Consider the following 24,092-nt stretch of genomic DNA (forward strand, 5'->3'; position numbering starts at 1 on the left):
AGAAGAGCCTGGTAGTAATTATTTAGTCCGTTTTTTTTTTTGTTGCTAAGCAATGCATTCTTTTACATTTCTCTCTCATTCACTGCACATATTCTCTCTCTAATTTTGCTCATGACCCAGGACTCCAGCCAAAGAAGACTGACACCACCCAGCATAACTTCCCCTCTTCCGCTGCTGACTTGTCACTTTCAACAAACCCCACCTCTCCCACCCCTCTCTAACCTCCTATCCACTCTTTCACCAGACTCCGCTCCCACTCTCCCTATCACTATCTCCATGACCCTCTGCCTCCTATGTGCACCACGCCATCAGATTCCATTACCTCCTTCATTTCCTCTACCTTTCGATACTGTCTCTTCCTCCTAACTTCTCTCCGCCCACGTTCCAAGCCTAACACCTCCTTGTGTGTCCTGCATCCCCATTAATAAGAGATTTATAAACAAAAGTCAACTTAGCCAACATCATGTTCTCTGCAGCAGAAAACACTGATGAGAACTACATATTAGTCAAGTATTCTCCTTCTCACACAACTGTATACTGCTGATTAACAGCCCCCTCCCCTTTGCAGTCACAGACGTATTCCTTGACTATTGCTACCATTAACGTTGATCACAGCAACTTGCACACCCTCTGTGACCGCAACAGCTAGTTTGATACTGACTGAACTTAAACATTTCTTGAAAATGATGGAAAATTGGCTGGTTCTCGAAAGAACAGAAGGCAGCAAAAGCCGAAACAGAACACTTAAAAACATAGGCAAAAACATTACAACAATAAATTACAAATTGCACTGTCGACTCAACTGTAGATCCTACAAAGCTACCAACAAGAACACACCCACTACCACACAACAAGCATCACCAAAGGCATCTACACAACCCACAAAACCATCAAAACAGTAACAATGAATGCACCTCTCCTTGAATGACCAATTATGAATCCTTCTGTGACTCACAGCCATCACATTCCACCGCTAAAGCTCTCAATACCTACTTTTCACCCAAGATCGTGGGACAACTCTCAACACCCATTTCTGTCTTCGAAGCCAGATATAAAACAACATTATCTATTTTATTGATTTACTATATTCTCTAAGAACAAACTTAAAAACACTAGTGAAACAGCTAGTTATCCTTCACATCTCTCCCTCCCAGATATCTTCAAGGGCATCACCACCTCTATGGAACATTTGGTCAGAGACATAAACAATAACACCTTATCTCTGGCTCCCTCAATAAATTCAAGAATTTCTACATCTTCTCAAGAAACAGACTTTGAATCCATTGACCTGGCAAACAGAAGGCCGGTCACAATCAGTGCATTCTTAGGCAAAATAACTGATCAAGCAATCTTTATACAACTCTCCGTCTTCATTAAAGAAAATACTCTATCGAACTATCAAACCCGGTTCTGCTCTGGAACTCACACAGAAACATTTCTAATCGCCAGGAAGGTCTCCGATCAACCAATAAGCAGACTGGAGGAGCCAATCTGCTAACAGCCTTTGATGCAGTGCACCACCCTATCATACTACAGAGACTGGACTACCTCACAATACAATTGACTGATCTTATATCTTAGCAAGAGATCCAAAACTTCACTTTGTTTCGATCCACAGCATTCATCAATGTCGCTGATGCCTCCAGAGTCTCCATCATTGCTCTGCTTTACTTCAGTGCCAACAACTGGCATCCTGCAGTCATCAAATCCTTCTATACTCTCATATAACTACAACATTGGAAATTATTCATTCCTAGAGTCATGCTCCCGGGAAACTTGCTGCTAACGGGGTAAGTAATTGATGGTATGTAACCTACAACAGCTCTATTCAAATCAAGAGATTCTCACTTGCAGAAAAGGAGTCCTTTCACTGTTTAGTGCTCAATGTCTCTTGCTTACTCTTATTGATACTATCAAGGATGAGAGCCTTGGAGCAAATATGGACTTTGGTTTCTCTCTGAAATCCAGTGTAAACTAGGTCAACAATAACCCCTTTACCCCACAGTTACCTTGCAAAGCTGTTTTAAGCCACAATCACCATAGTTCTCTCTTACCTTGGCTACGCTAACAGACTCTGGCTCTTTGTCCTATATAGATTACAGCTTTTTGTCCCACACAGACTACTGCGTCTTTAATATGCCACCATCAAACTTCTACAACATCATTAAAGTCGAGACCACATCTCTCCTGCTAATCAAGCCAATTCACTAGTTTACCATATACAGGCATCTCTTCATTGCACATAGAGTCCTTTATGGTGTCTGGTTGATTTTTTTTTTTTGCAACACACACTCTGCAAATACCAATCTTGATAAGAGGGCCATTTGGAGTGGTATCACTTCTACTTATCACATCTATATAAAGCCCCACATCAGCCATTCGAGCACAATCCAGAAACCTCTCGAACCACTTTCAGTTCCAAAGAGATTTAACAAAATAACACCATGTCTCAGCTCACATTCACCTTTGAGTTAGATGTCCTTATATCGTAAACTTCACATATAAACAAACAAAAATGTACTGATGGAGAGACCTCAACAGTAACCGTTTGAGTACCTGCAAGCAATCCTTCCAACCACATACTCTTCTGAATTGCAGCCTTATTTATTTCTACACACGTCTGCAGTAACAAAAGTTAAATGCCCCTCTTGCAGGACATCAAATGCTTCCACATAGGACAGATTAGAAACTGCCAATCATGCATATGGGACAAAGCTCCACACATAAGACAGGTAAGGGACAGAATGTTAGAGCCACACCACATGCTATACTACTGAAACACTAAGGTGATGTGGGGTATACTTGGAAACATCTTAACCAGATGCAATTACATGTGGCCGCAATCAAGTCAATTGGTTTTTGCTCACTATGCCACTCATCTATGATCACATATATACAAATCAGACATGGCTCAGCTCCAACAGAAAAAGGTCCAGACTAAACTAATAGGCGAAGTCCCCTTCTACAACAGAAGACACATGACAGGTACGCCCAGACTGGGGTTCCATGGCTCACTGTGCCACAGGACTCAATCTGCACTTCCCTGAAGAGGGTCAACAAGGCTGGAACTGGACTGGGGTTTCCATTAAGTATTCCCATGCAGGTGCCATTTAGCCAATAATATATGAAGTGACCCACACTCAGCGTGGAATAGCCTTGTCTGGGCTCCAACCCTTCTAAAATCCATGTGTGCTGACGCCCCACTGCTTCAGGATATATGTCAGTAACGTATGGTAGTGTCAGTACACGTCCTGCAGCCCTTTTTTTTTTTTTTTTTTTTTTAAATAAAAGTGCTTTTGAAGCAGCTGAAATGTGAATACAGACAGCTCCTAGATGGAATATGCATCAAGTAATGATAAAAGGCGGATTCTTCCTGGGAGGTTTTCAAACCACTAGAATACAGATTAAACTCTGTGAGAATCCATGATTAAGGGGCACAAGAAGAAGAGAGCAACACAGGAGAATGTTTGACTGTGACGAGAAGCAAACAAGGAAAGAGCAACATGGTGCGCAGGGGAGGCAGGGGTTGCCAGGACAAGCAGATGATATAGTAGCATGGGGGAAGCGGTTCCATGTGGGGAAAATTACACAAGGGAGAGCAACGCGGAGTATGAGGGGACGGAAGTTGTGAAGGGAAGAGACAAGAGAGCTACGCTCTCCAATACCACTGATCAAGTACGCACTGTGAGTTCCAGCTGTATGAAACTGAAAAGTGTCATGGCCGCCACTGGGGGCGAAGCAAAGAGGAGAGACAAAAGAAACAAGCATTCACAATGCAACAGGTCTTGCAATTCTCTGAGTTAGAGCTATTGGCAGTTGTAAGCTTCCAACCGGACTTTTCCTCCCTCATTAAATAGAAGGAAAAAAAATGAGCTTGATCGCGCTGCTAAACAAGCGAGATCGCGCTGCGAAAAAAGAGAAAAAGTAGTCCACAAACCGGACGGAAAACAGCGAGCCTTGTATGTTTTCAGTACTTGGTCGCTGCGCTCGAGGAGGGATATCCACCGGAAAAGGCATGACGTATGCATGCCTTTCACTAATGAAAGCAAGCAGATTTTAAAAGGCAATCCCACAAACCAACGAAAGACACTGACGTGACATGGACGGGGCTTCCAGCCCTTTTCTAACTACTATAGCGTCTCGCAAGCGACACGCAGGCTCGACCCTAAAAAAGGAGTGCGCCCACAGTAAAGTATATGGCCAATGGTGAAATAATCCATGTAACAGGGTCAGTCTCCAAGGCGTAACAAAACAGCCTCAAGGTGGGACACACCTAAAGCATTTATCAACAACATCAAGGGATTTTTGAAAGGCAGACGCAGGAACGAAGGAAAGTGATGGGCGTGGATAAAGCCCACAGAATAGATTACAACATATTGAGAAGAGCAGCGCTTGAGCTCTGCTATGCTCGACCTAAAAACCGCCACAGTGCAAAAAGAAAGGATGCACATCTGGTAGAGTGTACTTGGTAGGTGCTACAGAGAAGCAGCTCAAGAACCACACTGAAATATGCAAACTATCCAACACACACCATTTCTAAATACCATAATACCCAAGAGAAAACAGTTGATATTTAATTCCATTATCAATCTCCGCAAGCACAGATTTTCATTAACATGGTGGGTGACTAAGCAGAGCAGTTTTTAACGTCTACATACATCTTTTAATCACAACGTGCTTTATAATAACATAACTCTGGTATTTTAGTACTTTGGACTAGAGAAACAGCAAATACCTGATGGATCTGAAAGAGAGTGACCACAGCTGCTTGGAGGTAATCACTCTGCGACTGTTTGGTGTAAAATATCTGGATGGGATGCTGCCGGCCTTCCAAGTAGAGTACTGGTGCTTTATTGAAATACTGTGAGAAAAGGTCTACATCCATGGTGGCGGACATTACAATCACCTGTAAAGACAAAAGCATCAGTGAGATCTACATTTCAGTAATCAGATGTGGCACACACGTGCCACTCATGCCCCTCATGCTAAAAGTAGCAAACTCCAAAGTGTGTGTATATATATATATATATATATATATATATATATATATATATATATATATATGCATGGATTAGCTTTAAGCATCTGGTAATTTAATAGTATACACGCCAACAGAAATGAAAACACATCTGTCAATGTACCACTACCACAACATTTATTAGACTGGCTGTTATATAAAAGACTTTTCTTAGGGGTTCATTAACTCAATCACCTTTCCTGAAATAAGGTGTTTCTCCATCTAGCAGCAGTACTCCTAGCTAGTTTTTTTGTATCTTTTTATTGAAGGTTGATACATAAAAAAAAGAATAAAACGGGAGAAACAAACAGATACCGAAAGTACACAGCAAGATAAATCTGAAGTACTACAGATGACAAGGGGTTCAAAACAATTATATTACAGGATTGAATGATGATAATCTCAGACTTGCTACATACTACTGTGGGACATGATCCTTAAAGGGAACTGATTAGCTACTAGTATGATATGGGGTTTGTTGAGGAGGATTTGAGTCTTGTGGACATAATGAGTGATAGTTTGGGGGGGGGGGGGGGGGTGAAGACACGTGGGACTTAACAATGTAAAGGTGTCAGTCATCATATCATAGGTGTCCCTTGTCAGGGAGCGTAAAGTCTGGTCAGTATTTCAAGCAACTCTGAGTGTTGCCAGGTCCCATCCGTCAGAGTGGATAAGTATCATTCTTGGCCTCTACATTGAGGGTGTAGTTATCCCAGCACCCTACCCCCGTTTTTAGTTGGCCCTTGGCTTTCATTGAATGGAGTGTGTTGGCTTCAGCTCGAGCCCATAGTAGTAGGGTTCGCACCATTGTTTCGCGTCTGGCACTGAGTGGAATCTGATCTCATGATGGCATGAATAACTGTACAAGCTCAAAACACTGTTCAGACCTATGCATTCACCCTAGCAACTATGAAGTCATATTGAACAAAGTTATTAAACTCAAATACTTTATTTTAATTTTCATAATTTTCCCAGTCATTTGCATATTCTGTATTTTTCTACTGTGACTACTTGCGTATTCAGATCATAAATGAGCAAAAAATCCTCCGCTTTTCAAATCTAGACAGCATCGCTGATAGGCACCTATTCTTGGGTAAACAAAAATACATAAGTATAGGAAAATAAATTTGCCAAATAAAATAATGAAGAACAAATATTTCATTACAACAAATGTGTTTTATGCCATGAAAATAATTGTCTGTCTGATTAAAGTAAACTGTGTCCACTACACTACATTAATGAGAGAAAATACGACTGTGCAAATAATGGAAACTTGAAAACTTTTAGATCAGGATTATTTGATTCGGATTTTCTTCAATTTAATATAAGGCTGCAGCTCGATTTTTTAAGATGAAACTGAAGGATCACAAAGGTTGCACACAATTATGCAGTGCTGCATCAGCATATCTGTAATATACACATATACCTTTCACTAAAAGTGGACTACCTACCATGCTCGTAAGCACTTTGCATTTGACACAGTCAAATCTAGTTTGGTCCAATCATCAGGTTATATAGTTTGTCCATACGTTTTTTTTTTTTTTTTTAATAAAAAAAACTCTTACTTTTTTCAGCACCTTTATTTGCATTTAAATCTCACAGTTATTAACTCTTGTTCTAAATAACATTATTAATGACATTAAAATACCAACCTAGTCCAGGGATCGAGAAATCTACTCGTCCGCTCGCTAATGCAAGTCAGATTTTATCAGGTTGAGCTGTTTTAAGGCCTACTGGCCAGTCTCGCGAGCATGCTTGAGACGGCAAGGAGCAGGTGCTCTGTTCATTCAGAAAGTGAATAAGCAATAAAGATGTCTTTAGATAAAAATGGTGTTTCAACTGATGACAAAATAGACAAAATGAATGAAGCTAAATAACTGACTTGGCATTGCTATGACTGATACGAACTTACAAAATTAGATTGGCAACTGGGGTAATGTATTATTCGAAAATAGAGTTTATCCTGATTATAACTCCTGTTGTGATGTTGCATGAATTCTAGCTATTAGAATACCTGGGAGATGGCCTTATGGACAATGGTTTTTATATAAGACAAAGTGCTTGTTATTTTATGAAGTTTCAAATTTTCGTTGTTATTAATTAAAAGAGACAATAAGATACCTATAAGACTAATGTGGTGATATTTATCAACAGATTTATAGAGTGAACATTGTCATAGAGAATGTAGGTTATTGATTGCAATATTTCACTACAAAAAAAGTCAAACATTTTTTTAAAGAGCCAGTACAACAACCGGTTTAAAGTTCTCAGATGGTCAGATTTTCATTGTCACTCAAATGACGTTGCAAACGGAAAAACAAATAGCTACGTACAGGATACTTTGTGCAGACCTGCCAACTAAAAAAGTATTTCACAGCTTGAAGAGGGAGCACAGCCTTTGAGGGAGTAGGGCCCCGTGCCGAAGAGGCAGTCTGCCCTCGCCTCACACTAACTCCTCTCCAAAAACAAAAACAGAAGTGTTTCTGACGCTGCCACCGATGTACTGGGGTATGTTCACACACCTTAATGGTCATCAGCCAATCAATGCCTATAAAGATGAGCTGAAAGCTAACTCAACGCAGTGGGTTCTAGCTCGTCTTCCCTACAACCATATGATATCTGCTCCTCACCCTGTGACTTCGTGAAGGTGGTATGATACATCGCACTGTGCGAGTTGGCAGGTCTGTTTGTGATCAAGAGCAATACATTACCAAGAAATTCAGAGCAGTGTACAGATCTCTTACATAAAAAAGATATTGCGTGGAATACAAGCTGGTGCACTAGGAGCCACTGAGTGATGGGAAGAGTATGGAAATGATATGGTTACCTGCATCAGTATTATTCTAGTGAATGGGCTCTACAGGAACTGCACAGTCCTTTCAACCAGTAATTGACAGTGATGACACAGGCGGGGCCTTTTCCACAAATCTGAAAAAGCCGTCACACTAACAAATACATAGGATTACTGCCTCTGTGGGGTAGCCCAGGAAATGAAAATGTCACTTACCCAGTGTACATCTGTTCGTGGCATCAGTCGCTGAAGATTCACATGTTGTGCATAGCCCGCCATCTGGTGTTGGGTCGGAGTGTTACAAGTTGTTTTTCTTCGAAGAAGTCTTTCGAGTCACGGGACCGAGTGACTCCTCCTCTTCGTCTCCATTGCGCATGGGCGTCGACTCCATCTTCGATTGTTTTCCCCGCAGAGGGTGAGGTAGGAGTTGTGTTGTAGTAACAGTGCCCATGCAATGGAGTGACTATGTACCTATTAAAGGTTTAAATAATATATTTACAAATGTACAGAGCTTAAGCTAACTTCCGAACTGCTACAGGCTCCCGGGGAGGCGGGTGGGCACATGTGAATCTTCAGCGACTGATGCCACGAACAGATGTACACTGGGTAAGTGACATTTTCAGTTCGATGGCATCTGTCGCTGGAGATACACATGTTGTGCATAGACTAGTAAGCAGTTATCTCCCCAAAAGCGGTGGCTCAGCCTGTAGGAGTGGAAGTAGTTTGAAATAAGGTTCTTAACACGGCTTGACCTACTGTGGCTTGTTGTGCGGATAGCACGTCTATACAGTAGTGCTTGGTGAACGTGTGAGGCGTAGACCATGTGGCTGCCTTACATATTTCGTTCATTGGAATATTTCCTAGAAAGGCCATGGTAGCACCTTTCTTTCTGGTTGAGTGTGCCCTTGGTGTAATGGGCAGCTGTCGTTTTGCTTTAAGGTAGCAGATTTGGATGCACTTAACTATCCATCTGGCTATACCTTGTTTTGATATTGGGTTTCCTGCATGAGGTTTTTGGAATGCAATAAATAGTTGTTTAGTTTTCCTGATGTTTTTTGTTCTGTCAATGTAGTACATTAATGCTCTTTTGACATCTAATGTATGTAGTGCCCTCTCAGCTACGGAATCTGGCTGTGGGAAGAACACTGGTAGTTCTACCGTTTGATTTAGGTGGAACGGTGAAATAACCTTTGGTAAAAATTTAGGATTAGTCCTTAGGACTACCTTATTTTTGTGTAGTTGGATAAAAGGTTCTTGTATTGTAAACGCTTGAATTTCGCTTACTCTTCGTAGAGATGTGATGGCGATGAGAAATGCAACTTTCCAGGTTAGGAACTGTATTTCGCAAGAGTGCATGGGTTCGAAAGGTGGACCCATGAGTCTTGTTAGGACAACATTGAGGTTCCATGAAGGAACGGGTGGTGTCCTTGGTGGTATAATTCTTTTAAGGCCTTCCATAAATGCCTTAATGACTGGTATCCTATATAGTGAAGCTGAATAGGTAACCTGCAGGTATGCAGATATTGCCGCAAGGTGTATTTTAATGGAAGAGAAAGCTAGGTTAGATTTTTGTAAGTGTAGCAAGTAACCCACTACATCCTTTGGAGATGCGTGTAATGGATGGATCTGATTATGATGGCAGTAGCAAACAAACCTCTTCCATTTGCTTGCATAGCAGTGCCTAGTGGATGGCCTTCTGGCTTGCTTTATGACTTCCATACATTCTTGGGTAAGTTCTAAGTGTCCGAATTCTAGGATTTCAGGAGCCAGATTGCTAGATTCAGCGATGCTGGATCTGGATGCCTGATCTGTTGGTTGTGTTGTGTTAACAGATCTGGCCTGTTGGGCAATTTGATGTGGGGTACTACTGATAGGTCTAGCAGTGTTGTGTACCAGGTTGCCTTGCCCAAGTTGGTGCTATCAATATGAGTTTGAGTTTGTTTTGACTCAATTTGTTTACTAGATAAGGAAGGAGAGGGAGAGGGGGAAAAGCGTATGCAAATATCCCTGACCAGTTCATCCATAGGGCATTGCCCTGGGACTGCCTGTGTGGGTATCTGGATGCGAAGTTTTGGCATTTTGTGTTCTCTTTTGTTGCAAACAAGTCTATTTGAGGCGTTCCCCAAAGTCTGAAGTAAGTGTTTAGAATTTGGGGGTGAATTTCCCATTCGTGGACCTGTTGGTGATCTCGAGAGAGATTGTCTGCAAGTTGATTCTGGATCCCTGGAATAAACTGTGCTATTAGGCGAATGTGGTTGTGAATTGCCCATCGCCATATCTTCTGTGCTAGAAGGTTCAACTGCGTTGAGTGTGTCCCCCCCTGTTTGTTTAGATAATACATTGTTGTCATGTTGTCTGTTTTGACAAGAATGTATTTGTGAGTTATGATTGGTTGGAAAGCCTTTAGCTAGCAGTTCCAGGTGATTTATATGCAGTTTTGTTTGATGAACGTTCCATTGTCCTTGTATGCTGTGTTGATCGAGGTGTGCTCCCCACCCCGTCATGGAAGCATCTGTCGTTATTACGTAATGTGGCACTGGGTCTTGGAAAGGCCGCCCTTTGTTTCAATTTATACTGTTCCACCATAGAAGCGAGAGATATGTTTGGCGGTCTATCAACACCAGATCTAAAAGGTGACCCTGTGCTTGTGACCATTGTGATGCTAGGCACTGTTGTAAGGGCCTCATGTGCAGTCTTGCGTTCGGGACAATGGCTATGCATGAGGACATCATGCCTAGGAGTTGTAATATCATTTTTGCTTGTACTTTTTGTGTTGGGTACATGCGTCGTATGATATTGTTGAAATTTTGAATTCTTTGTGGACTTGGAGTGGCTAGTCCTTTTGTTGTGTCTATTAAGGCTCCTAGGTATTGTTGTACCTTGCAAGGCAGAATGTGTGATTTTGCAAAGTTGACGGTGAAACCAAGTTTGTAGAGGTTTTGTATGACCTGATTTGTGTGGTGAGAGCACCTTGTCAGTGAGTTGGTCTTGATTAGCCAATCGTCTAGATACGGGAATACGTGTATTTGCTGCCTTCTGATGTGTGCAGCCACTACTGCTAGACATTTTGTAAAGACTCTTGGTGCAGTTGTTAAACCAAACGGCAATACTTTGAACTGGTAATGTATTCCTTTGAATACAAACCTTAGGTATTTCCTGTGCGACTGATGGACTGATGGAAATACGCGTCTTTGAGGTCTAAGGCTGTCATGTAGTCCTGTAGTTTTAGCAATGGTAACACTTCTTGTAGCGTGACCATGTGAAAGTGATCTGATTTGATGTAGGTGTTTAGTATTCTGAGGTCTAGGATTGGTCACAGTGTTTTGTCCTTTTTCGGTATTAAGAAGTAGAGTGAATAAACTCCTGTGTTTATTTGTGACTTTGGTACTAGTTCGATTGCATTTTTTTGCAATAATGCTTGGACTTCTATTTCTAGAAGGTCGGAATGTTGTTTCGATAAATTCTGTGCTTTTGGTGGTATGTTTGGAGGGATTTGTAGAAATTCTATGCAATAACCATGTTGGATAATTGCTAAGACCCAAGTGTCTGTAGTTATTTCTTTCCATGCTTGGTAGTAATGACCTATTCTTCCCCCCACTGGTGTTGTGCGGAGGGGATGAGTGACATGTGAGTCACTGCTTGGTTGTAGGGGTTTTGGGGCTTTGAAATTTTCCCCTATTCCTAGGGAATTGTCCCCCTCTATATTGGCCCCGAAAACCTCCCCTGTACTGTCCCTGGTAGCTGGACGGTGTTGCCTGTGAGGTGCTGGCTTGTGTGGCCTGACCCCGAAACCCCCCTCTAAAGGTTGTCTTGCAGAAGGTGCTGTAAGTGCCTCTGCTCTGCGGGGAGTAGAGTGCGCCCATGGCTTTAGCAGTGTCAGTGTCCTTTTTCAGTTTCTCAATTGCCGTGTCCACCTCTGGTCCGAACAGTTGTTTCTCATTGAGGGGCATATTGAGCACTGCCTGCTGTATCTCTGGTTTAAAACCAGACGTTCGTAGCCATGCGTGCCTTCTTATAGTCACAGATGTGTTAATTGTCCTTGCAGCTGTGTCTGCTGCGTCCATAGAGGAGCGTATCTGATTATTAGATATGTTCTGTCCTTCCTCAACCACCTGTTTCGCCCTGTTTTGTAGTTCCTTGGGTAGATGCTCAATGAGGTGTTGCATCTCGTCCCAATGGGCTCTGTCATAGCGCGCAAGTAGTGCTTGAGAGTTAGCGATGCGCCACTGGTTTGCAGCTTGTACTGCGACTCTCTTTCCGGCTGCATTGAACTTGCGGCTCTCTTTATCTGGGGGTGGTGCATCCCCAGATGTGTGGGAGTTGGCTCTCTTGCGAGCTGCTCCTACTACGACAGAATCTGGTGGCAGCTGTGTGGTGATGAAAACAGGGTTTGTGGGAGGCGCTTTGTATTTCTTTTCAACCCTTGGTGTGATTGCCCTACTTTTGACCGGCTCCTTGAAGATTTCCTTTGCGTGCCGAAGCATTCCTGGGAGCATAGGCAGGCTTTGGTAGGAGCTGTGGGTGGATGAGAGGGTGTTGAATAAGAAGTCATCCTCGACTGGTTCTGAGTGGAGGTTTACGTTGTGGAACTCTGCCGCTCTAGCCACCACTTGTGAATAAGCTGTGCCGTCTTCTGGTGGTGAGGGCTTTGTGGGATACGCCTCCGGACTGTTGTCCGACACTGGGGCGTCGTATAAGTCCCAAGCGTCTTGGTCCTGGTCACCTTGGCTCACGGTGGTGTGAGCCGGGGAATGTGATGGAGTTTGTGCTGGCGAAATGTTAGTTACAGGTGGAGGAGAGGGTGGCTTCGATCTTCCTCGGTGCCGCTGTCTCGGCGTCGAGCCGTTTCGGCACCGCTATCTCGGCGTCGATCCTTTTCAGCAGCCCTTTCTCGGTCCCGAGAAGGCTGCGTGCCGGTGTCTCGACCGGAGTCGGACGATCTCGGCACTGTATCGGCCTTTTTCGGTGCCGATGGTCGGTCACCGACTTTATGGGTCGAGCCATGGCCTGGTGGCAGTGGCGTCCCCTGGGCCTTATCACTTTTCTTTTGTTTCTTCGACGTCTTACTCACAGTTCTTGGATCGTCTAATTCCTCGGAGTCCGATTCGTGGATCGAGAAGGTTTCTTCTTCCTCTTGTTCCTCGAACTCTCGGTGCGCTGTCGGCGTGGACGCCATCTGAAGTCTTCTGGCTCGACGGTCACGAAGTGTCTTTCGGGACCGGAACGCACGACAGGCCTCGCAAGTCTCTTCGCTGTGCTCAGGCGACAGGCACAGGTTACAGACCAAATGTTGGTCTGTATACGGGTATTTGTTGTGGCATTTGGGACAGAAACGGAACGGGGTCCGTTCCATCAGCGTTGTGGTACACGCGGTCGGGCCGACCAGGCCCCGACGGGGGATAGGAAGCTACCCCGAAGGGCACCGGAGCTCTTCAATCTTCGATGCAGTGTCGATTCAATCTAAGCCGATCCCGAACGCAACAGTACCGACGTAATCTTCCGATAGATAGCTAACTTTCCGTTCCAAAACTCGGAGCACCAGGAACACGTCCGAACCCAATGGCGGAAAGAAAACAATCGAAGATGGAGTCGACGCCCATGCGCAATGGAGACGAAGAGGAGGAGTCACTCGGTCCCGTGACTCGAAAGACTTCTTCGAAGAAAAACAACTTGTAACACTCCGACCCAACACCAGATGGCGGGCTATGCACAACATGTGTATCTCCAGCGACAGATGCCATCGAACATGTAATTACCCTTTATTCTTCCCCAGTACTTCAGAGGTCTAATACTACCCCATGAATGTACTTGCTTTAAGTGGCACTTTCCCCAGCTCCTTCCGTTTCTTTTGAGCCATTTTCACCACTCCGAAAAGCACATCTGTGTGTATGGTCCTTTCATGTGCCTCATCTAAAATAACAATGCTGTATTTGCGTAGCTGAGGGTCTCCAATTGCCTCCCGCAGCAGCATTCCATCTGTTAAAAACTTGATTCTGGTCTCATCGGAGGTGACATCTTCGAAGCGAACAGTGTAACCAACCTGCAAAGAGGATTTGTTCACAATTAGAAGCGACTCAAATTTCTATCCTGTTGATGTTACGGAAGGCATTTGATATTTTCCTTGCCCGTCACCCAATTTCCCCTTTAAATTCAAGCCTGCATTGAATATTACTGTTGCATTCTTTAGAAAGTAAGGTACAGGCATTTCTAAGCGTAACGTGAATAAAGCAACCTTTAAAAAACAAATCATAAGACAATGCAGCATTCGTCAATGACTTATAAAGTTTAAAGCTAATTAAAGTGACTATTTATATACGTGGGCACGAAAAATGATGTGATGTAAAGCACCATGTACCAGATAGCAATATTATTCTTATTCAGGATTTTGTTCAATTTTAAATATGTTTTCAATAAATTCATAATTTTAATTTCATTTTAATAAAACAGGGAAGAACAGATTAGGTAGATTTTCAGTTGCTATTTTTTGAGTGGTGTCACAAATCGAAACGTTAACTTTTGGAAGTACTTCCATGCCTCATAGTTTGGGATGAATGAGAAAAAAAAGAAAGTCTATAGTTAAGGACATCTGGGAGAAAACATGAAAGCAAAGCAGTCAACTGAATGTGTAGGACTACCAATCCCCAAACCACGATCAACAATAGGGACCTGGGGGGGGGAGGGGGGGGGGGGGGTGACATGAGAGTAAAGGAATTAGCCGTAAACCACCATAAGAATATTTCTGAGGCTCCAAACCTAGAAATCGTAATTTTAAATACAGTGCAGTCTATTGTAGTCTTTGAATTCTGGACTCATTTGCGGAGGTAATGCGTTTATTAGACTAAATATTATCCAAAATGGAACTGAAGCAAGACCATAAATATAGCAAGTGTTTTTTTCTTAAACATGACCTTAGGCTAGTTACCTTGGCTGATGTATTTTTTCTGACAGATACTTAATCGCTCCTTTGGGAGGATTCCTAAATGTCAGACAGGAATTCTAAATTGTAGATCAATTCATATAACCCTGCTTCAGTCGCAGAGTCACCAAAGTCACTTGCAGAACTGATGCAATGACTCCATAAGAGTGCTACCTTTACTGCCAACTCTCCTCGCCCCACAACGTTCTGGATAAAAGGCTGGAGTCAAAGGTATTACTATCAAAAAGAAACACTATCCAAGAAAACTATCATCCTCGGAAGAGAAAAGATTATGTGGAATTATAAGGAAAATCACGTGGTCATAAGGAAACCTGAAGTTAAATATCTTACTCCTTCATTGAACTTTTCCTTACGGTTTCTCAACTTAGCAAGATACGAACAACTACACCGGAGGAGGGTTTGAGTAATGACAAAAAAAAAACTCATGCAAGGAATTGCTGCAGGACACCTCCTCCAAATTACGTTTTTAAAATAAACTCCACACAATAATACCTTGTGCAAGTGGCAAATGTCAAAAATGTGTACAGCCCTCTACAGCAATCAATATTGCAACAAGGGATGTGGAGTTTTCAGTTCGTTGCACTCCACAATTGCTCATGAAAAGAGCCATGTGAAGATCCTATAGATAACACTCCCCACCCCTCGAGGTAAACATAGTGACACGTTTTATTCTGTGGCCAATCTCCACACTAATATTCTGTGCAACTAACCAACAAAGCAGATTGTGGTACACCTTATTCTGAATCATCACTGTATTCCATTTGAACTAGCTCCACTGTACCCTGAGCTACCATTAAAACCGCCTCCTTGAACAAGAACGATCCAAGAGGTCATTAGTACAAGAATTCAAGACTAGAATGAGTTATAAACCTGAGGTGAAATTGATACTCTATGTATGTGATGTTCTGGATTCTGTCCAGTAGCGGGTAGGCGTTCCCCTAGGATGGTGTTCAAGCGGAGGCCAATTAAATGCAATCTGCATCTGGAAGGCAATTCTAAAGGATCAAAAAGAAACCGAGGACGTGCAGGACCTCTTGCATAAATTGCACGTGAGTGATATGGTTATATCCTAACAGAGCTTGATCACCCAATAGACCAGAGAGTATGTATGTCTTGACCAAAACGACTACTTACCACAGCTAACATGCCACGAGCAAACACTCCCATCGCCTATTGCATACCAAATGATAACAGCACATAACTGGAAATGCTTCTGTCTACAACTAATGTTAAACGTTCTCCAGTCTTGTGACTCTGGCATCTGCAAGATCTGTACCACCATACTGATTTTTTTTTCGGCATTCAAAATCTGCCTCTGTGTGCATGTCCAAAACAGTCTCCAGATTTTTGGGGCCTAAAAAACACTGAATACTATACTCTGCACGAGGCACTCATTCTACAGCTCCCTTCACCAAGCAGGTTAACTTTTTGTCCATCAAGAGGATTAAGTGGGCAGAGAAAGGAGAGGTAAGAACAATGAAAGGTGAAAGTCTCATCAGAGAATGGCAAAATACCTTTTGTATGAAAGCTATTACCCCTTCAAGGTTAATAATAAATCTTAACTCCCCATTTGCAACAAGAACTCACTTGGCCAATAGTCTCCATTTCTGTAACCAGATCTGCACTGCACCCTACTTCACATATCTGATATCACTTGCACACTCAGTAAGTGTTGGTATTTGAAGCACTGGAGGAAGATCAAGGGTAGAGTGTACAGGTAGGGGGTGCTATTTGAAGACTAGTGTCTTCGGTTTCTTTTCTGAATTGCATCAGTCAGTGCTGATCTTATGAGTATATGGATGCAGTTCCAGATCCTAGACGCATGAACAGAGAAGGCTTGTCTTCTAGTTTTTTTCCATTCTGCAATGTTTTGTCTCCAGTCCTTTGCTATGCAAGCTCCAGATCAGCCATTTTCCCCCCCAGACGCAGCAACATTGTTTACCAGGGAAGTATGGGTCTTGCTGTTGAGGGAATTATAAGAGATGCAGGCAGTCTTGAAGATAACTCAAGCTAGAAGTTGGAATACCTGTAGGTCTTTGAACATGTGGGTGATGTGCTCAAATCTTTTCAAGCCCTTGATAAGCCATGAGGATGGTTTCTGTGGTAGGCGACTGGGTAATGTTCATTGACTTAGGAAGATAATGACAATGTGGAGAATTGGTGTGAGGGCCTCTCCTTGGAGATGATTGAATTGGGTCATCTTCAAAGGTGGGAGCGCCTTGAGTGTGTTCAGGATATTGGAGAGATTCATTCACAAGACTGGATTAAATGGAGGCCATTTGGTGGTGAGGCAATGGGAGGTCGGTGGATGAAAGGGGAGTGTTGAAGGGGTGATGAAGTTGGATCTGATTTTGTCAATCTTCTTGGTGGAGAAGAAGTTGATGGTGTTGCATTTATATATTGTGGGTTCTGAGAGAGGATCAACGCAATGTTTGACACCTTCAGAAAGGCACTTGCTTCTGTTGGTGGTCTTGTAGCAAGAGGATTTAGCTGTGATGATAAAAGATGAGTGTTTTGGGTTTGGTCATCCCAGAATTTTGATCTTCTCCATTTCTTTACCTGTTGTTGTATGGTACATTTGTTTTTGTGAAGCTCTTGAGTGTTCCAGTGCACTGGGGATTTTGGTTTGGTGAATCAGGTTTTCAGTGGAGCACTGTGTTCAACATGAGTTCTCATAGTGGAGTTGTAGATGTCAGTGACAGTACTGACACCTCTGACGGGCTGAAAGTTTTCTGGCAGGCTGTTTAGTTCTTAGATTTTTTTCCAAGATGAATGTCTTTGACAGAAGGAAAGGTAATGTCTCCTCTTTTCGGGCATCGTTGATACGGAGGTGTAGTATATGCAAGGGTGAAGGGGATGGCAAAGTGGTTGGTCTAGTCTCTGGCAGTGGATATTTGGGGACACTGATAAGATGAGGTCAGATGTGTTGCCTCTGATGTGGGTTGGAATATTCATGATTTGTTTTATTTCCAGTGTGTTGGGATGCACGTAGAAGGTATCCTTTATGCATATTGTGTTAAGGTTGCCAGGGATGCTTGAGTCTCAGGAAAGTGTCAAGTGGGTGTGGCGGATAGAGAAAGAGGAGATGAGGCCTGAGATTTCTTCTAGGAAGTGCTTTTTTCTTTAATGTGTATATTAGATGAAAGAAGACTGTTTTAGAGGTTGAAAAGGAAGTGGCAGGAGAGGAGTTTGAAAGGTGTGGTAGAATTGCTAAGACTGGAGGACCAGAATAGGCCAGCTAAGATGGTGGACGCATAAACACATTGCCCGAGGACTATCCCATTATCTATTCTCCGCGCCATCTGTATGCAATTACCTTTCTCCAATGAAGCAAACACTTGGGACACTTCTCCAGACTGGTTTGTGCCTGGAACAGGGACCGTGTAAGCCTTACTGCAGCGAGCAGAGGCGCCAGCCTCCTCCAAGAGAGTGTGTGCTGAAATGTCCACGCATAGATCGGCACAATGCTGCACTCTCCCAACAAGATTAGTCAGGGGGCTGAGACTGCTCTGCCTGCCAAGCCCATTAAGAAGCGCTCCTTGGTCCACCCGCTTACCTGGAGGGCTGTGCTGGGGCCTTTGTTGAAGACTGAGTGGCTTAGCAGCCCATACATTGCTGGGACCTCTCTCACCTCTATGGAGGAGGATCGAAGGGGCGGATCTGGCACTAATGCTCAACGGTTTACAAATGATGAACTCTACACTGTGCTGTTGGTAGGTGTACACCGCTCTCTTGGCGTGAATGACTGCAGCTACTGACACGGCCTACCATGCCACCACACCCGTCACAGTACTCCGTGACATGGACTACAGAGCCAGGATGCAAGACCTCCCAGTGTGAGGACCATGTAAGTGGGAGAGGTGGGATAATTGGGATGTGTGGATTGGGGCCCTCCCCTCCACCCCCCCACCCCCAACAAAAAACAAAACAAAAAAAAAGTTAGCAGTAAGGTGCCGCTGACCCTGTGCCAGGGCCAGCGAGCTGGGAGTGTCCACCGGAGGCTGAGACACAGCCTATTCCCCTCTGTCCCTCCAGCCTAGGCAGAGTTGTCTTGCAGGGCAAACTCTGCACCGTTCACTGTGCTGCTTGACTGGGGTACTGGCCCCCTAATGAACTACTATCGATTCCCTCTCAGGGGCCTCTAAAAGGAGAAACTGGTGTGAGCTGCTCATTCTGCGGAAGGTGCTGGAGCCCCTCTGAGCCTGGAGGGGCACCCTACAGCGGGTGGGCCTGCATGGATTCCACTCATTATAGCTATCGCCTACCAGTTACTGGCCCTTGCACCTCACAGAACATAGGGAAGATGCAAGCAGGGATAGCCAGTCCCCACCCCAGCATTCCTAAACACATGGGGAATGTGCGTGAGCTTCCACCCACTCCAAATGATACAACCAAACTGGACTCCGTCTTGGCAGCAACTGAACATTCATGCACCTGACTTGAGGCAGAAACTGATGCTGTCACCACTGAAATTACCCTCATTTGCGATGACCAACAGAAACTTGACAAAAGAATGTGTCAATCTTAGGATATCCTACAGGAACTACCACCCCCCACACCACCAGGAGCTCTTTTACTTCGTTTGATCAGTTTGGACGGAGTGCCGTTTGTTCTCTGTTTCACATAGTTTTGATGTTTGTTGGTGGAGGAAAAGTTGATGGTGTTGCATTTATGGAGAGGGTAATAGCAGTGTTCGACACCTTCAAAAAGGGGCTTACTCTTGCTGTTGGTGGTCTTGAGCAAGAGGCATTAGCTAGCATGAACGATGAGCACTTGGAGTAGAGTGCTTTTAATATGGTCATCCAGGAATTTTGATCTTCTCCATTTCTTGTAGTACACTTATTTTCGTGAAGCTCTCGAGTGTACCAGTGTGCTGGGGCTAAGGTTTGGTTGCTGAGCATTTGCATATTTGTTCCTTGGCTGGCGAGCTTCCATGGAATAGGGGGGAATTGCTGGACCATCGTATTCTCACACTGACATGTCACTTGCTCATGCTGCCCACGGCCACTGGCCAGAATAGGTCCATTATGGATTGCAACATACTGACATGGAATGTGAGGGGCATGCGCATGGCGCACAATTGCTTCTCCATTTATTATTAACTAAAGCGATGAGACAACCATGTAGCTTTGCTGCAATCAATCCATTTTATGTCCCAGGAGGCTATTCGGTTCCAAAGGAGATGGAGTGTTCATGTTTAATATTGTTATATAGTATTGTGAAGCGCATAGATACCCAGTCAGGGTTTCTCAGTGCTGAACATTTTTTGGTTAATACTACCAGATTTTCATCTTATTGAAGGGGAGTAACAATTTGGATTAGGGAGGGTACTTCATTTCAACTCTTTGTCTCAAGCATCGACAAGGAGGATATATGTCCTCTTGCATGGGCACCTTGATGGATGGGGATTTTAATTATGCTTTGGATATCACGCTCCACAGATTCCTCCTCACCTCCCCAAGCTCCAACCACATCCACCGCGAAAACCCTGGTACACTGGCTCATACCCTGTACCCTCACAGATGGTTGGTGACATTACAATCCCACTCATGAGGTCTTTTCCGACTAGTCCCTCCACATAACGTACATACATTCATGGATAGTGTGCTATGCTCCATCCGTCTCAGTGCACAAGCAGACTATTTTGGTCGCACCATCTCTGATCATAATCTACTGCCAGTGACTCTTAACTGGGGCCAACCTTCTGCACCTGTCCCAACTTGCAGCCTGAGATCCTTGATGATGCAATATTCCACTTCTCTTTTTGCACTTTTTGGAGTACTTTGAACTGAACCAGGGTACAGCCTCTTCAAGAGCGACGGAGTGGAAGGCATTTAAAGTCTTTATGAGGGGTCAGTGCATCGGTGCCAGGGAAGGTGCGCGGTGTGAGCTGGAGGCGCAGCTTAGGAGTGTTGAAGAATCTCTTGTTTTTCTAGAAAAGCAGCAAATAGAGAAGGGCACCATGCATCCTGCCCTACTACAAACACATACCTGTTACGCTGAGTTGCTAGAGCGCTCCACTGTGTCAATCTTAAGGCATACATGGAAAGCATGCACTTGGATGCGGACCAACCCGGCACCCTACTGTCCTGGCTGGTACGACAGAACCAAACTCGACAGCTGACCACTTTCATCAGAGCTGGATTGGATTTGCTTCTCCGCCATATACACACTGCTTTCTCAGAACACTACTGTGACCTTTATAGCTCACTTCGAACCACAACAACACATGTTGCAGCTCATTATCTAGATAGTATCCCCCTAATGAGCATCATTCCTGAGCAGCGACAGTCCCTGAACACACCCATAACTGTAGAGATTAAGAGAGCTGTACATTCACTGACTACCTGCTTTGAAGGGCTTGTTTTAGAATTTTACTGTACGTTTACTGATATCTCGGCGCCGCATCTAGAAACACTTTATAGCACTGAGGTCGACGAGGGGATCCTACCTGCCCCTCTTCCGGAGGTTGCACTGGTTGCCATTCTGAAACCGGGCTAGGGTACTGCAGATTTAGGCTCCTACCAGCCACTGGCAATATTAAACACCAACTATAAAATACTGAGCCAGATCCTGGCAAACAGGATTGCCCCACTTTTGCCTTCCTTGATCCACGCGGATCAAAACTGAATTGTGCCAGGGCACAACACCTCCTGAAACATCCGCTATATGTTTTGGGTCATGGAGTTCACCGCCCAGGCTTACCCTCGTTCAGCAACCGCAGGCACCAAAGAACTTCTTCACCGGTCCTCTGGGTCTCCTCTCAGCACGACGAGCGAGGTCCCTTGAACTCAGCAACTCTGTCCAAGTTACTCCCACAGTCCAGTGACTCTTCAGTCCAAGTTTGGTGGAGGTAAGTCCTTGCCTACCCACGCTAGACTGCATTGCTGGGAACCGCGAGATTTGCAGCTGCTCCGGCTCCTGTGCACTCTTCCAGGATTTCCTTTGTGCACAGCCAAGCCTGGGTCCCCGGCACTCTAACCTGCAGTGCACGAACTCCTGAGTTGTCCTTCGGCGTCATGGGACCTTCCTTTATGACTTCGGGTGAGCTCCGGTTCACTCCACTTCGTAGTGCCTGTTCTGGCACTTCTGCGGGTGCTGCCTGCTTCTGAGTGGGCTCTTTGTCTTGCTGGACGCCCCCTCTGTCTCCTCACGCAATTGGCGACATCCTGGTCCCTCCTGGGCCACAGCAGCATCCAAAAACCCTAAGCTAGCAAGGCTTGTTTGCAGTCTTTCTACACGAAAACACATCTGCAAGCTTCTTCCCGACGTGGGACATCCATCCTCCAAAGGGGAAGTTTCTAGCCCTCTTCGTTCTTGCAGAATCCACAGCTTCTACCATCCAGTGGCAGCTTCTTTGCACCCACAGCTGGCATTTCCTGGGCATCTGCCCACTCCCGACTTGATCGTGACTTTTGGACTTGGTCCCCTTGTTCCACAGGTACTCTCGTCTGGAAATCCATCGTTGTTGCATTGCTGATGGTGGTCTTTCTTGCAGAATTCCCCTATCACGACTTCTGTGCTCTCTGGGGAACTTAGGTGCACTTTGCACCCACTTTTCAGGGTCTTGGGGTGGGCTATTTTTCTAACCCTCACTGTTTTCTTACAGTCCCAGCGACCCTCTACGAGCTCACATAGGTTTGGGGTCCATTCGTGGTTCGCATTCCACTTCTAGAGTATATGGTTTGTGTTGCCCCTATCCCTATGTGCTCCCATTGCATTCTATTGTGACTATACATTGTTTGCACTGTTTTCTATTGCTATTTCTGCATATTTTGGTATTGTGTACATATATCTTGTGTATATTTGCTATCCTCATACTGAGGGTACTCACTGAGATACTTTGGCATATTGTCATAAAAATAAAGTACCTTTATTTTTAGTATATCTGTGTATTGTGTTTTCTTATGATATTGTGCATGTGACACCAGTGGTATAGTGGGAGCTTTGCATGTCTCCTAGTTCAGCCTAAGCTGCTCTGCTAAGCTACCATTTTCTATCAGCCTAAGCTGCTAGACACCTCTTCTACACTAATAAGGGATAACTGGACCTGGTGCAGAGTGTAAGTACCCCTTGGTACCACTACAAACCAGGCCAGCCTCCTACAAGCATGCCTTGTACTGCACCTGGAAAAGGCTTTTGACTCACTGGACTAAAAATATCTCTTTACTCTTCTTTGCCGATTTGGCTTCATGTTACTGTCTGGTTCGACTAATCCAGCTACTCTCTGCACTCCCCACAGCACAGGTACGGGACCGTTGGTATATATAAAATGCAATCTAGGTCTAAAAATGGAGATGCAGTGGCAGCACTGACTGGCAGCATGGAGTCCTTTTTAGGACAATGAGTTGTCAAAGGAGCCCAGTAAAGGAATACAGCAGTCAACCTTGAGACACAGACCACATGCATGCTTCCCGCTGTGGGCTAATTAGAGCTCCCCGATGGGTATCAGCGTTCTTCCACCGCAGGCCATACTTGCCCACCCTGTTCCTGAGGCTTGTCTCGAGGGACTCCCTCCTTTAGCAACTGCATTACATGAGGATTCCGCCATTTTCACTGGGATCGAAACATTGTCAACTTAAAAATCACAGACCCTATGCGATTGCTGAGAACCTGCTGTAACAGACCGTCACTTGAGTGTATCACCTCTAAAGAAAGCACATTTATTTTGCACCATTATCCACTGTGTGTCTTGAAACTGTTTTTCATAAACTCCTTTGAATACTTTTTATTTAACATTTGGTTCAGTGCACCCAAAGTATTGTTACTAGGGCCCAGTGTGTGTCTTTGTTATACTTCTTTTAATGCAAGCTATGCATTAATGGGAAACACCAACTCATGGAGTAAACTTCAAAACAGTTCACATTCAAAGTTTAACGTTATTGTTACTGCTTGCTATGAATGTGATTCAGATAAGCATATGTGATCCTGTTCAGGTGTCATACCAGTTTTCCCAATTCGGTTTTCTTTTCCTCGGACACTCTAGTTGCAAGTGATATGGCAGCTACTCGACGCGGCTGAGTCACTGCTATAATGCCTTGGCGACCAATCCCACATTCATAAAGATACTGCGGGATCTGTGTGGTCTTCCCTGATCCAGTTTCCCCTAGAAAACAAGAAACATGCAGTTAAAAGTTTTACTCTGTGAGAAGAACTAACAGGAACATAAACTCCAAAAACACAAGATCTTGAACCATTAAAAGTACATACCATGAGGTGACAACCTCAGCTTGGGGACAGTTTAGTCACAAATATGCGCTCTCCAAAGCAACAGAGCAGGTTTCTGATTGGTTTAGAGATAACTGATTTCTGCACACACAGTGCTCTGTTTCTTATTGGGTATAACA

The 24,092-nt window shown here is 44.2% G+C and overlaps 1 protein-coding gene across 2 annotated transcripts in view; it reads right to left on the reverse strand.

Moving 5' to 3' along the window:
- Positions 1–24,092, reverse strand: part of DHX33 (DEAH-box helicase 33) — a 200,802-nt gene that overhangs the window by 132,436 nt on the left and 44,274 nt on the right. Inside the window, exons 2-4 of one of the 2 annotated variants that reach the window (XM_069226675.1) lie at positions 23,691–23,851; positions 13,621–13,848; positions 4,736–4,906 (exon numbers count right to left, since the gene is read on the reverse strand). In XM_069226675.1, coding sequence (XP_069082776.1) covers positions 4,736–4,906; positions 13,621–13,848; positions 23,691–23,851 — 560 coding nt within the window. The remainder of the gene's footprint in view (positions 1–4,735; positions 4,907–13,620; positions 13,849–23,690; positions 23,852–24,092) is intronic. The other variant, XM_069226676.1, reaches the window with a different exon arrangement.

Source organism: Pleurodeles waltl, chromosome 3_2 (genome assembly GCF_031143425.1).
Source record: "Pleurodeles waltl isolate 20211129_DDA chromosome 3_2, aPleWal1.hap1.20221129, whole genome shotgun sequence".
In the NCBI taxonomy this organism is placed as follows: Eukaryota; Metazoa; Chordata; class Amphibia; order Caudata; family Salamandridae; genus Pleurodeles; species Pleurodeles waltl.